Genomic DNA, 15,566 nt, shown 5'->3' with positions numbered 1-15,566 from the left:
ATCGCAAAAAGCATGTTAAGAAATTGAATATACTTTTTTTTGCATGTGTAATAAATCTAAACTGTAAAATATTATAGGTATTCTTTTTTTTTGTTAGATGTTTTTAAAAATATTTAATATAAAAATGATACTTGAACAATTTTGAATTTTAAAGCAGTTATTTTACGAGTTAACAACGACGATTGAATTACGTATTAAATTCTACATCTAAAGTTACCATTGTTAATAAATTTATAGTAATTGAAAAATGTATTGACATACATTCTGAAGTTTAATGTTTTACGTTAGAAATATCACTAAACAAAAATCCCGTTACTTCAGAAAGTTAAGTTTTTTTTTACTGTATAGTAATCTATCCTCTAAAGTATAGGTATCTATCTTCTAAGGGACGCAATACTACGATTTATAGTAAAGTAACAAAAGAAAGCAATGATAGTAATAGCAATCGTAACGAAGAGAATGAAGAATAAAAAAAAAGAGATTAGTCGATCAGGTTGATCGGCCGAGATCGTCTAGGGAGAGCGGGACTGGATTTTTCCCTGGTGTCCTTCTCGGACAAATTCCCCTTAACCCTTTTCTTTTTTTTTCTCTATCAGGGCCACGGGCTACATCAGGTAGGTAGGTAGGTGAACTAGCAGCTGGAGAAGGTATTGACTGGCGACGGACGCGGCGCGGCGTGTCCGCGTCGAGGATAGCCGAACAGGTGCACGAGCTGCACAGCGAGCGACGATAAGAGCCGAGCGAAAGCGAGTAGCGCGCGCTACCGGCCTCCCCTCCCCGCGCGCCATTCGTCAAGGATCCGACCAATGAGCAGGCGCGACACGCGCGCGCCTCTGGCGGCGCATGAACCAACGACAGTCAGCAGTGACGGTGTCGCCTCACCTCGCGCGGACACAGCACAACTCGTTCGGCTATCGAGCTGCGCGTTTCCGTTCCGCGTCGAGCGTCGCGTAACATACATATACACATAATACATACACGTCAAGTCGGAATTTCGCGTGCGCCGGACGTCGGATCATCGGTTGCATCGGTCCGTATTAATCGCCCTGATATTTCTTCCTTTCAGTTGACGGTGTAACTCGCGCGTGCGTTTCTTCTCTTTCTCTTACCTTCATTCTGTCGCGCCGCGCGCGCGAGCGTCTTCCGCGGTGAAGTAAGTGACGGTTCCGGGAATAAGGAGAGGACGGTTTCAGCCATGCGATTCTCGTGGATGCTCGCGGCCACGGTGCTGCTAGTTCTTGCCACGGGGGTGAAATGCAAGAGGAGATTCGACGGTGATTTCGAATTCGCCGAAGAGGTGAGTTTCTAGACGATGTTTCGTCACTTTACCTTCTCGCGTACTACACTTGTCGCGCAAGGATTACAAATGACGACAGGTTGACATTGACAGGTCGCTCGTTTTTTTTTCTTTCATTTCTTCCGGCTCATGGAAATACGCGATAGATACGCGATGACAGCTTATATCCAATCCCTGAAACAATCGTCCAATCCGAGAGAATTTGTGACTCTCCTTGACGCTCTCCTGCAGAATAAGACACGTTCGTTATCAAATAGAATATTGATACACGAACGCAAAGTGTCATATAATCGACAATAACAATAGCGACGGCTCCGCCGAAGGGTGGCGCTTCACTGTTGCGAATTGTTGCGAAATAACCACTTTTTGACATCATTTCGCCGCTCGCTCCGAAATCCAAGGTCCTTCGTGTTAGGAATGCTGTGGTCCATCGATTGCAACAAAACTTGACATATTACAATTTTTCACGATAAAAATGTAATAGTAAGTGTGTCGCTTTGACAACGAAGAGGAAAAGTAATAGCAATACTCCTGCATTCGCATTCAGAATGCTTCTACAGACTTTATACGTTTAATCCACAAATGGAATATCATTAATATCAAGCACACGTATTATTCAAAAATATTTGCATTTTATTTATTGCCGTATTTCTGCCCAGCAATCCTCATAACGATCGATTTATTGTAAAATCCTTTATTTTCATGTATTCAATTTTTTGATGCTACCTTTGTTATTTGCCAATTGTTTAACAAATGTCAAATTACGCGCGTTATTTTTGTTTATATGTTATGAATAATTTATTCGTATACAATATTTGGATAGTGCTTTTCTTACTTGCAAAACGATATTAGCAAACAATAAGTTAACATTTTAAGTAAACACTTTAAGATATTTGCATTACAATATGGTGATTGCTTTTGATTTCTAAAAGCGATAACTGAAAGATGATTAGAAAGAAGAACATCTAAATATTGGATGGTCTTTAGATTCTTTAGAACATCTAGCTATTTCTCTTATCTTATTGTTAGGATTTGAGGTAATGTGCAAAACACAGTGTTAACAAATAACGAATTAAAACATGTTTTAAGATGCTTGCGTTATAATACGATTGATTGTTTTCGGTTTCCATAGATGATGACTGAAAGAAATTTCAGAAAAGGTCTGAACATGTAGATATTTTGGATAGCTTTGAAATTCTTTAAAATATCTTTTAGGTCGTCATCTTTTATCTTATTGTTAGGATTTAAAGGAATTTGTAAAATAGTGCTAACAAACGATGAGTTAACCGAGAAGTTAACATATCATGTTTTAAGATATTTGCGTTACAATACACGATTTTTGAATCATCAATGTCGATTTTTGAAGACGATGACTAAAAAACTAGTCCTTTAGTAGATTCTTTAAATCTTTCAGTTATCCTATTTTTGGATATTTGTCTTATCTTATTGTTATACTTTGGGATAACATATAAAACAATGCTAGCAAATGATCAGTTAATACTTGTTTTAAAATGTTTACGTTATAATATGGTGATTGCCTTCGGTGATAATGATGACTAAAAGATGACTAAAAAAAAGACAGAAAAGTCCATAGAATGTAGATTGAATACTTTTTATAGCGTTTTTCACTGGTAGTGCGCACTCAGTGCACTTTAAAACCGTTGTACACAAATTGACATAAAGATGTATGTTTAATAAAAATAGAAATGAATTAAACCGCGAAATGTTCAATACATTTTATTGTGTTAATTGATAATTTATTGTGTTAATTGATACATTGGGCATTTTATCAACTGAGATATCTCACTTTTACATTTAGATTAGAATAGTGTACAATAGCTTTAATATGCATTGAATGAGTTCTATCAATGAAAAACGCTATTAGATTCTTTTAGACATATCTTTTAGACATTTGTCTTATCTTAGATATGTGTCTTATTGTCATGAATTTGAGATAATATTTTAACAGAACTGCAAGTTCAATTTTCGCCGCAAGCATCGTTACTTATCTGATAAATGATTTTTTCGACATAGACTGAAAAAAATGTCTGGTTGGTTTAATTGGAATTCTGGTTGAAATTGAAATCAGAATGTATTGATTCTGAAATCTATTAGAATTCTAATTGAAATAACTGGAATTCTGGGTGATATACGTAATCATAATCTTCTGATTCGTCCATTTTTTTTTAACCAGGCATTTTTTTCAGTGTACCTTTCGCGAGACGTGGACTCATTTCATTCGCAATGGTCTCCTCTGTCGCCTGCGAAACTTTGTTACTGAATTACGAGTGAATGTACACGCGATTGGTTGAGATTCACGCTTCTGTGGCGATCACGTTGGAACGCCGCAATATACAATTACGGCGTGCAGTCGTTATGCGGAGAAACGCGGAGTGTCCGCGGCTCTTACTTTCGCGTAACTGGATCCCGACTAAAAAATACGGGTTATTCGACGTAATTGTTTATTTTGCGCGTGACTCGCACGCAGTACACGTATAAACGCGTGCGTAATCACTTAATGTAATCGTAGGATAGTGCCAAAATCATTATAAAATTTAGAAATCCTTCTGTATAATCCGATAATTACGTTTGCAATTACGGGAAATCATTGTGTAATACTAGATAAAATCGTTTATTTTACCAAATGACTCTATATACGTATATGGAGAGAATTTTTTCTTAAAGTTTACCTTGAAAATATGATAGTCGTGTGACAATATTATATTTCGAAGAATTTTATGTAAATTTCTCTCATTCATTAATAAAACTACAACAAAGTATAAAATAAGTTTATTATAAATTAATTTTACTGAAGTGCATGGTAAACATTTTTTAAATATTGTATTGTACCACAACTATCATATTTTAAGGGTAAATTTTAAGAAAAAATTCTCTCCGTGTAGTGAAGAAAATTATTTGTAAGCAGATGAAATAGTATGAAATCAAATGAAATGGTGTAATCTCTGGGACAATATTTCAGCTAGTGATTACCTCCTCGCGTGTAATCGAATCATGTTAAGGGCGTTGTCAGTCAGTATCAAAGACAACGAACGTCGTCGTTCAACCCTTCGGCTCTGTTGCGAACAAACGTGGCGTCGTTAAGGAGAGAGGGAGAGAAAGAGAACATTCCTCTTGCCGTTTCCGCCCTTCCTATATTTCCTACAACGAAGTTGGCGTTTGCGCAAAATACACATCCAGAGTCCGTTTATTTCTTCCCTTTGTCGAATTTCTACTGCGCTAAACGAGACACGTGACTTTCTCCTTGTTAGTCAAATACCTTCGATGCGTCCGGTTTAAGTTCTTAGCTCGCAAGATAAATACAAAGCGGGCTTTGCTGGTGGTTTCCTTGCGTGCTGCTTTGCACCAGGTTGCACCGCGAAGTCCGAAACAACCGTGGCCTCGTCGCCAAGTTCGGTGCTACACGGGACAAGCTCGTGCAACATTGATTGATTTGAAATCAGCATGGAGATCGAAGGGAATATGGGGCACAATCTTGCAAGGTGGCGTGCAAGGAAACCGACAAATATTGGGTCGGAACAAAAGTTTGTAACGCTCTTTTATTTGCATCATGTTTGTATGTTTAAAGAGTTAAAAAGATTGTCAACTATATCATTCGATAGAGTAAAATTTCAGCTTTAAGAATCTATTTTTCGAATTGTGGTATAATTTTTAACGGAGTTACGAGCAATCGATGACAAAATTAAAATTTTTTTCTTTAATTTGTAAATTCAGTAGCAAAAAAAATCTTAAAAACATTAAAACAATTTTGTAAGGAAAATTTTAAACTTTCATTAGAAAGTTGGAAATTTTTGCAAGTCTTTTTAGGTAAGTGACAGACCCACAAAATGAGAAGAAAATTTCTCCAGCTTGTAATTTTCTATAAAAATTACCGAACTCATAAAAACACAAAAGACATCGTGTCTTTTCAAAAGTAGAGATTTTAAAGATTACAACGCTTTTTGAAAATTTAAATATTGTTCATTTTTAACGAAGTTACAGTTGCTCGAATATTGAAGGTCGCAACGTATTTGCGAACTTTTGTTCTAACTCAATATAAATGTATGAATATCTAAAGAGGTTCCCACAATAGAATCTTTCTATTATTAATCGATTAACTGAACGACATGTTACTTACTAAATTAAACTGGAAAAGTTATTATAGAAGAGTTATTAGATCTTAAAATTTTAACGCAATTTCCAGAAATATTTTGAGAATTATTTATAATATGAAGTGTAAATTATTAGAAAATCAATTTACTCTTAATTTTGTATCTACTCTCGTAGTTTTCTGAATTTATTACTACACTTTCTTATAATTTATTACTATATTATAATATATTTCTGTTTTGTCTGCCTTCTAATTTCTCTTTTGCCATCGCGAAATGTTTTTGAAGCCTTAAAACTTAAGTTCTCGAATTAATTTCTACATTATATTTATTATTTATTATATTACTGTAATGTAATTGTGCACTATATCTATTTTTATATTACTGTGGTTTCTAGCACGCAGGATTTATTACGTAGGATTTTATTTGAAAAAGAGAAGAAATCTTTGGGTATAGTTTCTGCTTGTTGATGAATTCTCTCTAATATATTTCACTTGCATTCCTAAAGAAATCACAACTTTATTCTTTCACCCAGAGAAAGGTTTCTTCGATTTAAAGAATTGTTTCTTTTCTAAATAATTTCTTTAAATCAAATAAATTTTTTTGATTTCAAAAAATAATTTAAATCAAAGAAACCTTTCTCCGGATGTTCGATTTAGTCAGGTTAATCTGACGCAATTCGGAAATAAGCAGTTTTTTACAACGTATATAGCAATCGGTATTGAAATCACAAACTCGCACAAAAGTCGTTCGTTCCACGGCCACCGCGGTATTTATGCGAGACATTCGCATAAATATCTCGAGTCTCTTAGCGACTTGTCGCCGTTTACCGGCGCGTCTGAATGCGCCATTGCCGAGAAGAGACACCGCGTAAAACTCGAGGTTCTTCTCCCTTTTGTGTGCAGAGCGTGTACAGAGCCGAGTCGGGCGGAGGCAAAACGGAGAACGGAAGAGACGTAGTAACCGCTCGGGCGAGGAAACGATAAGAATTGTTGGCCTCGCGTAGCTTCCGAGCGCAAATAATGGAACTGTCTGTCCTTCCGGAGTTATCGCGAGTATCGTTGCGCGTCCCCGCGATTTTGCAGTTCCAATAATCGACCTCGGGCAATCCCTTATCATATGCCGTCCCATGGACAATCTTTATGGATACGCGTGTCGTTTTTCGTCTTATATATATGTATCTATATACCGGCGAATCGATTATCCGCACGTAAACGCGAAAGAATCCGCCGTTTATCGATTCTCAGCAAAGGTTGTGTGCGACCTAGTGCCTCGAAGGTAAACGGGTGTGTATATAGTTAAGTGCAGTTAAGCACAGTCGTCGCGTGTTGTATTTTCTTACTTTCTCGTGTACATCCTCCTACCGGGACCCGTGTATTACCTCCTGATCGTTTAATGTTAAACGCCGCACGCTCGTCCGATTCCGAAAAGCTTGTTGATTCTGTCGTACGGTATGAGAATCCCATTCAACGTCAACGTGACATGCGGGCGCCACGCAGTGAGTTTAAACGCTGAATGCGTAGCGAAAATACAGCCGTTTTCGATGACGGCGTGTCTCCTTTAATACAGAGATTTGTATTTGAAACCGCGCGCTATAATCACCTTGTCAGTTTCTTCTCTTTTATCAATGATTGATAATTTGCGAGTAATACACGTTATGTAACTTAAAAATTTATTCAGCATCATTAAGATGCCATTTTGATTGATTTAATAATTTGATTGATTATTAAATTGCTAGTCAATTTAATTTGTGATATTACTACTGTAATTCAGGCGTACAATTTAAATGATTACTTAGGTAGTATATAAATTCACATTTAATTATTTAAGCACTTAACAGCTTGACCGTTAAAGACATTTATTCCTTATTAATTGTGTATTCACGTGTACAGTCCTAAGACATTCCTTGTTTAATATTAAAAATAAGAATTAAAAATTTCTAACAAAAATTCATAATTCGTAATAGGATCATCGATCTTGTTTTACGTAATTTGTATTGCAAATACGTAATGCGAGATAAAATGCAAAAAAATTTCTGATTGAAAATGGACGACTCAGAAATTTCTAGTTAAATTTATTAAAATTCTAGTTGAGATAACCGGAATTCTGATTGATACAATATTTCTGATAAAATCTACTAGAATTCTTATTTTTTCCAGAATAATTATATTAATCAGAATTCTAGTTATCTCAGAATAATAGATTTGACCAGAAATTTCTGATTCGTCCATTTTCCATCAGAATTACTATGTAATCCAACCATTTTTCTTAGTGATAAATTGAAATCTTGAAGAGTTTTGTTATAAACAGGAACTCGGACCGAAATTATATTATGGATACATTATGGATACTTTAAAATTTCGGTTGATTACGATTATGGTCCGAGGATACTCAACTTTCCATTTCGGTGTCAGTTTTTTCAGTTTTTTATAACGTGATCATTATGGATATATATAATTATCGAAAATCGAAACTGAAAAGGACCGAAATCCAAATAAACCCGGTAATCGTCACGTAAACGAACTGGAATCAAAAGTTGGATTTAGACTGAATTTTTTCGATTCGAGTCCCTGATTATAAATATTAACTCTTTTATTATGTTTTGATATTGTGAAGAATGACAATTGAATTCGAGTAGAGTTTAAAGTATTAAATACATTATTATTTCAAGACACTTATGATTATTAATCTTTGTCATTACATTCTAAGATTAAACGAAGCAATGCGAAAGAATATAATTTTTATATTTGAAAAATTATACCTTCCGTATTTTACGAATATATATACCTTCCACGTTTTATAAATTAACAAAAATTTGGAAGATACCAAGTATTACTAAGATATTACTAAATGTTTTACATATTTTATCTGATATGTATGCGCTTGTCGCGCATTGAGTTGATAGCGTTGCTACAAAAATGTCGGATTAAATTAAATTTACATGGAAATACATCGTAATCTTTCATACCGTGCACGAACTGTTTGTGCAGAGAATTATATTTTAGAATACGGAATGTACATAGCATAAATCGTACGGTCGCATAAATCACGTCGATACATACCTATATAGTTTTCCCTGAACACGATCGATGTTCCGCGTATCGATATGACTGCATCCGAGGACTCGGGTTGGGCGACGGGCGGGACAAAAGAATTTATTTTATCGAGAGCGAAAGAGAGGGAGATTTAAATGTTTTTTTTATACCACCGCGCGGTGTCGATAGTACAACGCAGTTGTTTGTAGCTTGCACTTTTCACCGCGCGTTGACAGTTCTCCACAATGTAACGTAGCGCGAGGCAATGTTTTCGACGTAAAGTTGTGATTTTCGATCGGATTCTCATGGAATTTCCATTTTCCCTTCGACAGATATCACGTGATGTGGGACAAACGCACGCGTATAAATTCGCGGCGTTTTCTCTCGTTTCGCAGATTCTGCCTGTGGCTAACGCCACGAAGTTAAGATCGTTGCAACTAAATTTATTTCCACCATTTGCCCTGGAAATATTTGGTACAGTCGTCTCGTTCCTATAATTGAGAAACTTTGCGATGACCGCGACAATTTCGATGGTTTCCTGATCGTCTGTCCGTATCCCTAATCGCGGCAGAACGTCGATGTCCAAAGTTAGCTTCCCGATCACTTCCGTACGTGATGTTCGTTCTCGAAACGCGTGTGGTATCTATAATTTTCCAATCGAATGCATCGGGTTAATCCTAACTCAAAATTCGGTTAGACCGGTTTCAAGTCAAGTTTACCGCGTTCCGACCAAAATTCACTCGAGTTTCTCGAACGGCAGTTACCGCGATGTAGAAACTACTACTTCGCGAGTTTCCTCGTTTTCGTTGTTTTTCCATCAATATTTACTGAAGCACAAGTTCAGGCGACAGAATATTTTCGACGTTAATGTAGTGGATGAAATATGCGATATAATCTTAGTAATGGCAATGCCATGCAGTCTATAAAAACTGAAAAGAAATTTTATTATCAAAATATATACATGTATATTTGTATACATCGTATATATTTATTAAATATTTTTATACTTTTTGAGACATGTATATAATTATTAATACATTTTACGTTATAAAATAATACTTTTTTTCATAATATTTTATAATTTTTTGACAGAGAGAGAGTTCGATTAAAAGACTGCGCTACATTTTTTTAATATTCATTCAATGATTACATACATACACACACACATACATATATATATATATAGAGCCTGATTGTTCCGTTTTTATACAGGTTGTCGTCTTTGAGTATTTCCTCTCTTTGCCAAAGGAAACGTCACGTAACATCGCCTTAACACTGACATTTTTTAAATTAATAAGCGGCTCTATAAGTTTTTATTTATCAATGTCAGTTTGACGCCTTTATTACGTTTTTCCGAATGTCGGCATCTCATCGGTTGATGTCGCAGAATCGTGGATTATGGAATACCGCCGTTTGCATACCGGTACACTGCAGTAGAGACAGGTGAAGCAAATCGCCTCTAACACGGCAGGTGGTAGGAATGTCGAGAATGTCGACTGACACCTCTAGGCAACATTTGCCAACTCTCACCGTGTCACATCCATTCGCCTTACGATCGTACACTCGGTGATACCTTCGCTCGGTGAGTTTATTGTTTATGGCTTGTAAGCAAGAGAACAGGCGCTGCATAAACATCTATTTTTGTACAAGTACGACATTGTGACAAAAGTGCGTCTTTGCCGGGATGTAATAGCGATGCTTTAATCATGAATCACTGTGAATGATGTAAATTTTTTTCACGTACTTATATAATAAAACGGATTTGACACGATAGTTTTGTCGGAAGACGACTTTTCCTAATTGTTTTTAAGCATTGTTCAAATATTACAATAACGTTATTTAATAGTGTTATTCTAATCAATTGTAATAAGCCGAATTTGTGAGTGCCGTTCGTTATTTGAATTACATAACTTTTGAAATTATTTTTCTGCAATTTTTTTTTAAACTTCGATTTTTAGTTAGAACTTTATGTTAAATACATTTTGAGACATCTTTTTTTAAAAAGATTTTAAAAAGAACAATTACGTTATGTAAAAGTTAAAAGAAAATAAATTGCAATTTTTAAAACTTTATTTATTCTCTTTCCTAAAACGAGATGGATTTGCATCTCACTCAGTATTCCATTTTCTCAATCATGTTAAAATTCTTTATTATAGAAAATCTATAATAGTCTATATAATGAAACTACACTCATCGCTTATGACGAGACGTATCTCACGTATCTCATTGGAATTTTTTATATTGAAATTTGATGAGTCAGAAACCTATCATTTATTATTGTTAATTGCTTTCCACCTAATGATTTTTATAAGATTACGTTATTATTATCAATTTTGTCATCGTGCTCGGAGTACTTACCATCTGTTTTTTTTATCTTATATTACATTAATTTCTTTTATCGGAATATATTCTCTATATATTTGTAATTATTGTTCAAAAAAATATTTAAGATAACTGTAATCCTGTTATATTATGACTTACGAAACTTGTGGGATTTTAAGTAAATTTTTTATTACTACTGTTACACTTTTCGAGTCACGATTTTTCGTGATAACCATTCATAATCGATGATTTATAATCTATATATAAGGCAAATTCATCGTCGCGAAAAATCTTTTTCGTAGTCAGGCTATTTTCAGCTGTTTCCGCACTACACCTCCCGCCGCATTTTATAAAAGTATGCGTCGAACACGTTAGAAAGTTCATAAAGGGATTTTGCCTCTCGTCTCGCGTTCACGGCACTCGAAATTTCCAAGTGTCAGGCGCATATCCGGCTTTATTTGCCGCCGTCCTTCAGGGGCTTGACAACCCCTAAATTGGCAAAGGCATTTTCCGTAGCCCAAGTTTCGTCGGCCCTTTGTCTTCGTAGTGATTCGCCCCGTCAGGCAACCGATAGTTTTCCAATTTTCCAAACGCGGCTTCTTCTACCGTGGCAAATCCACGGCCCAGTATGAGAGCAGCATTGATCGTCGAGAATATCGATTACTGGCTTAAGGGGTTGACCGTATTGGCTGTTTGCGCATCTATTTCGCGTTTCTTCAAGTTATATCCTACTTTTTGCGAGTTCGACCCAGATGAGTCTGCGTAAATTGCACCGTTTGTTTTGTACACTGTTAAATTCATAATGTTAAATTAATATCCAGTTTGAGTTATTTTTAATCATTTCTAGGTTGCCATACTTCTACCCGATATGTTATTTTGATCAGTTTCACTAAAACAATGGAGTTAAGCAATTTAACTCAAGAAAATATATTAAATTTGAGATTTAAAATTAATCTATTCTGAAACTCCAACCACAGAAATGAATTGATTTACAATACATTGACACATGGAGGGTAATAAAATAATAAAATGTCATAAAAAAAAATCGAGTACTCTTTTATCTAACAGTGTGCATGCCCAATTTTTCGGAAATTTTACTAAATCGACGTTATATAATATTAGTTTATTCCAATTTTATAATGTTTTGAAAGATTTTGCGCGATCAAGCGTATAATTCATTTGTTATTTTTAATAAAAAATGTTTTTCAATTCAATATTTTAGAAGATCGCAATTATATATTGATATGCATATAATATTCGATAATATCAGTAATGTCGACGTTTTATAAAATATACGAAACGCGAAAATGTGTGTAATTATATTATATATTATTTATAATTATAGAATACAAACGCTTGTGAAAATGCTTCCAAAAATTTCACTCGTTATTAAAATAGTATTAAATTATATACCTTTTTCTTTTAATTTTGCCGTTATAAATGTACATAATATCACAATGTATTTTTCATCGGAAAAGAATAATTTTATGATCTTATATTTTCCGTTTCGCTGTGCCTTATTACTTTTTTACTTTTGAGATATACGATTGAGGTAATTTGTATGAAACCTACAGCATAGTAAAATAACCGCGTGACCGATTCTAAAATTAATCCCAAGAGCTATCACTATGCAGTAACCTTTATCATCCCTTGGGATCTACCTTGTAGGTTTGATCTCGCCAAACGATCGAGAAACTGTAGGCAAGTTTTGTTCCATCTTTGTAATCTCGTGTGCCGCGACGCAGTTTCCTCGAAATTTTCCTCTTGAAGAGGACGCTCTTTCGAGAGGCCAAGGTGACATTTCCGCAATTCTGGGAATATGTGCCACAATCGGATCGGGCAAAATGAAGGAGAAGATCTTGAAGTCGAGATTCGATAGGTCTTCGTTGTTTAAGCAGTTTTCCGCCATATAATTGATTTTAGAAAAAGTTTCGAGTTACGCGCGGATAAATTTCCTGTACCTACTCGCAAGGCTTCCCACCAAGCACGAAAATCTTATCTTGCTTACCCGCCGCGAAGTTGAAAAGCGCCCCGGAATTTCTGGTTACCGCACCGTGACATTATCCGAGCTCTTAATTAACTACTCTTAATTAACAATGACTGACACGTAAATTCGAATAATGCAACGTTGTGTGTCGTAAATCTCGTTATCCTGAATTACATTCCACCTCTATTCTGTTTTAACTTACTGTACAGATTTGTATCAACGAATACTTTCTTAGAATTCTCCATTTTAATAAAAGATCATTTGGAATATGTTTATCTTATACGTATTTCGATTTCTCTTGGAAAAGGAAGGATTCCTATTATTTGTTGCAAATTATAAATTTCTCACATTTTGTCCAGTCAATTATTTATAACGGAGACAACGTTCATTCTGGAAAAGTAAAATTTATTTGGAGTTAAACAGACAATAAGCTCTTGCTGTCTTATTGTGTTTCAATATAAATCGGTTCAAGTTTTTCAGTTTCAATCACTCATAACTCGGGAACTATTGATATTTTCCTTCGATACTTTCCTTCAGTTCAGAAACTCTCTTCGAGTTTGTTACGTAAATCAAGATCCGTTCTACTTATAATATTGACATCGATAAAATCTGCTGTACCATGAGAAAGCAATATGTATCTTATCGTAAAGTTTGAGTAAATTCTCCACGTAAAGAACGACTGCCCACACCGGTTTAATGACGATAAACGCGGTAACATATATCAGATACGTGGACGTGGTAGTTCCTTATCTACCGAGTCTCAGCGTCGAATCATAGCACGGAAAAATTCGGGATCTCACGATAGAAAAAAAATCAATATTTCTCCGTGAGAACGTAGCTGAACCTCGAGCATAAAGCGTCGCGATGTTTCCGTTTCTCGGCGACTCGAGCCTTATCTTTCGTGTTAAGATTAAGGCGGCGGCAACCGCAGAAATTTCCCCCTTTTATTTTATTATGACGTTGCGCGGATCGTTCGGTTTCCCTGGATGTGTGTACGATCCAGATGATGGAACATATTCGTCGGTCGTGAACCATTTTGTCACTATTCTTTGGATCCATCTCTTTCGCTCTTACTCTTGATTCTTTTCCTCCTCGCGCATCGCCTCTCTTGCCCAGTGAGGAGGAAGCTGCGGATAATATTGGCGCGAGAGGGAGAAAGATGCAACGAGACGAACTGGAAGCGGGCGGAACCAGGACGATGCTGTTGGATAGTAAAATATTGGCCAGACTGGCGGGCGCCGACGAACGACTTTTTCATCGGACGCTTTCGCTTCAACGACGACCGGCGACAACGAGGACGAGTACTACTACTATTACTACTATGCTACCACTACTACCATCCTGCTCCGATATGGGTTAGGTCTCTCCATTCTGCTCTATCTTACCCTCTTTCTCCTTCGTTTTTGTAAGCCCCTCTTCTCTATTCGGTTGAGTTCTTTTCCTCTCGTTCTCATGCGATGCTTCTTTTGTTACCATCCCCGCAGACCGATGGCGACGGTACGTGCTTCTGAAACTTTCAGCTTTTCCTCCCCGTTTAAGGCGTTCCATCCTATTGCGACGCTTTCTGTATATTTTTTCTATTGCTTTACCAAATAGTGGCGCCAGAAATAGATTTTAACCCTTAACTTTACTGACAAAATCTGGCCTACACAACTACTCGCGGAGTAGTTTTGTCCTCCAATTTTAATAAAAGTTTTAACTGAAATGAAATTTTTTTAAATTGATGTTTTTTTGGTCTAATAATTAAACGTTCTGAAGCTGAAAGATAATTTATTACAAATATAACAGAAAATAAAGTTTTTAGAGCTTTAAGAAATAAAATAAAGATTTTCTTCTAATTTTCGATAGTTAACTTTAGGATAAAGAACTTTTTTTCAAATAATAGTAATCTTAAACTACAATTCAATTGTATTTCAATCAGTCTTCCAATCAGTTTTACTAATGATAAAGATTTGTTGACAAAAACTATAGAGAAAGAAAATTATGAGGAAAATGTGGGGTACAAAAACATGCTCTAAACGAACGATATCTATTTACAAGCACTTGTCAGTGGTGTCCTTCTAGTGAGATGCGGACCAGCACTGAAAATACATGGAGGCGCAGCAACATCGATTATGTTACGCAAGAAATATTTGCATAATTGAGTGCGGTGAAGTACGTTTGTACCCCGCCAGTGAAATGAAGGGCTAATATTTCTTCGTGAGCATGACGGGCGTCTTTCGCGACGAGCTCTTCGAAAATTTAGCGAGAGCCTTCGCGCGCGAGAAAGATCAAGTTTAACTCCACGAGACTTCTCCCGTTCTCTTTACTTGACTCACGAGAACGCAAAATCATAATTCCGAAACTTGTGTGATTTATATACGATCAATGTGTTTGCTCATTGACGGGAGGGATATGCATCGTCAATGTTTCTCTTCGTATAACTTGGATGTCAGATGTCGTCTCTTAGATATATGAATTTCTGATGAAATTATGATATTTTATTTTTGTGTTGTGCAATATTAATTATCGTGGTTGTTATTTCAAACATATTCAACAGGTTTTAAAACAGGTTTCAAGCATGACATTATTTTGAATATATAGGTGTCTGTTTTAAATGTAAATAAATGTTCAAAAAATTCTTCGGGAATTTACCAGAGATTTTAGTAAATGTCTTGTAGATCAGAGAGACAACGTTAATATCTCCACTAGTGTTTTGTATCTCATTAACGTTTATTAGTTACAATTGATGATTTCTCTATCGCTCTCACTAACGTTTATCAGATTGTATGACACTTTCACTCTCGCGCTCTTTAACGTTTTCTATTTGACGCGTTATA

General features: G+C 35.8%; 1 protein-coding gene across 1 annotated transcript in view; it reads left to right on the top strand.

Annotated features, from left to right (window-relative positions):
* The first annotated feature begins 869 nt into the window (after nt 1-869).
* Cow (Proteoglycan Cow) overlaps nt 870-15,566 on the top strand; it is a 143,345-nt gene continuing 128,648 nt past the window's right edge. Inside the window, exon 1 of the mRNA XM_011065677.2 lies at nt 870-1,297. Coding sequence (XP_011063979.2) covers nt 1,196-1,297 — 102 coding nt within the window. The 5' untranslated portion in view covers nt 870-1,195. The remainder of the gene's footprint in view (nt 1,298-15,566) is intronic.

This window comes from Acromyrmex echinatior, chromosome 3 (genome assembly GCF_024713525.1).
Source record: "Acromyrmex echinatior isolate Ae372 chromosome 3, ASM2471352v2, whole genome shotgun sequence".
Classification (NCBI taxonomy): Eukaryota; Metazoa; Arthropoda; class Insecta; order Hymenoptera; family Formicidae; genus Acromyrmex; species Acromyrmex echinatior.
This window is presented reverse-complemented; position numbering and strand designations above follow the sequence as displayed.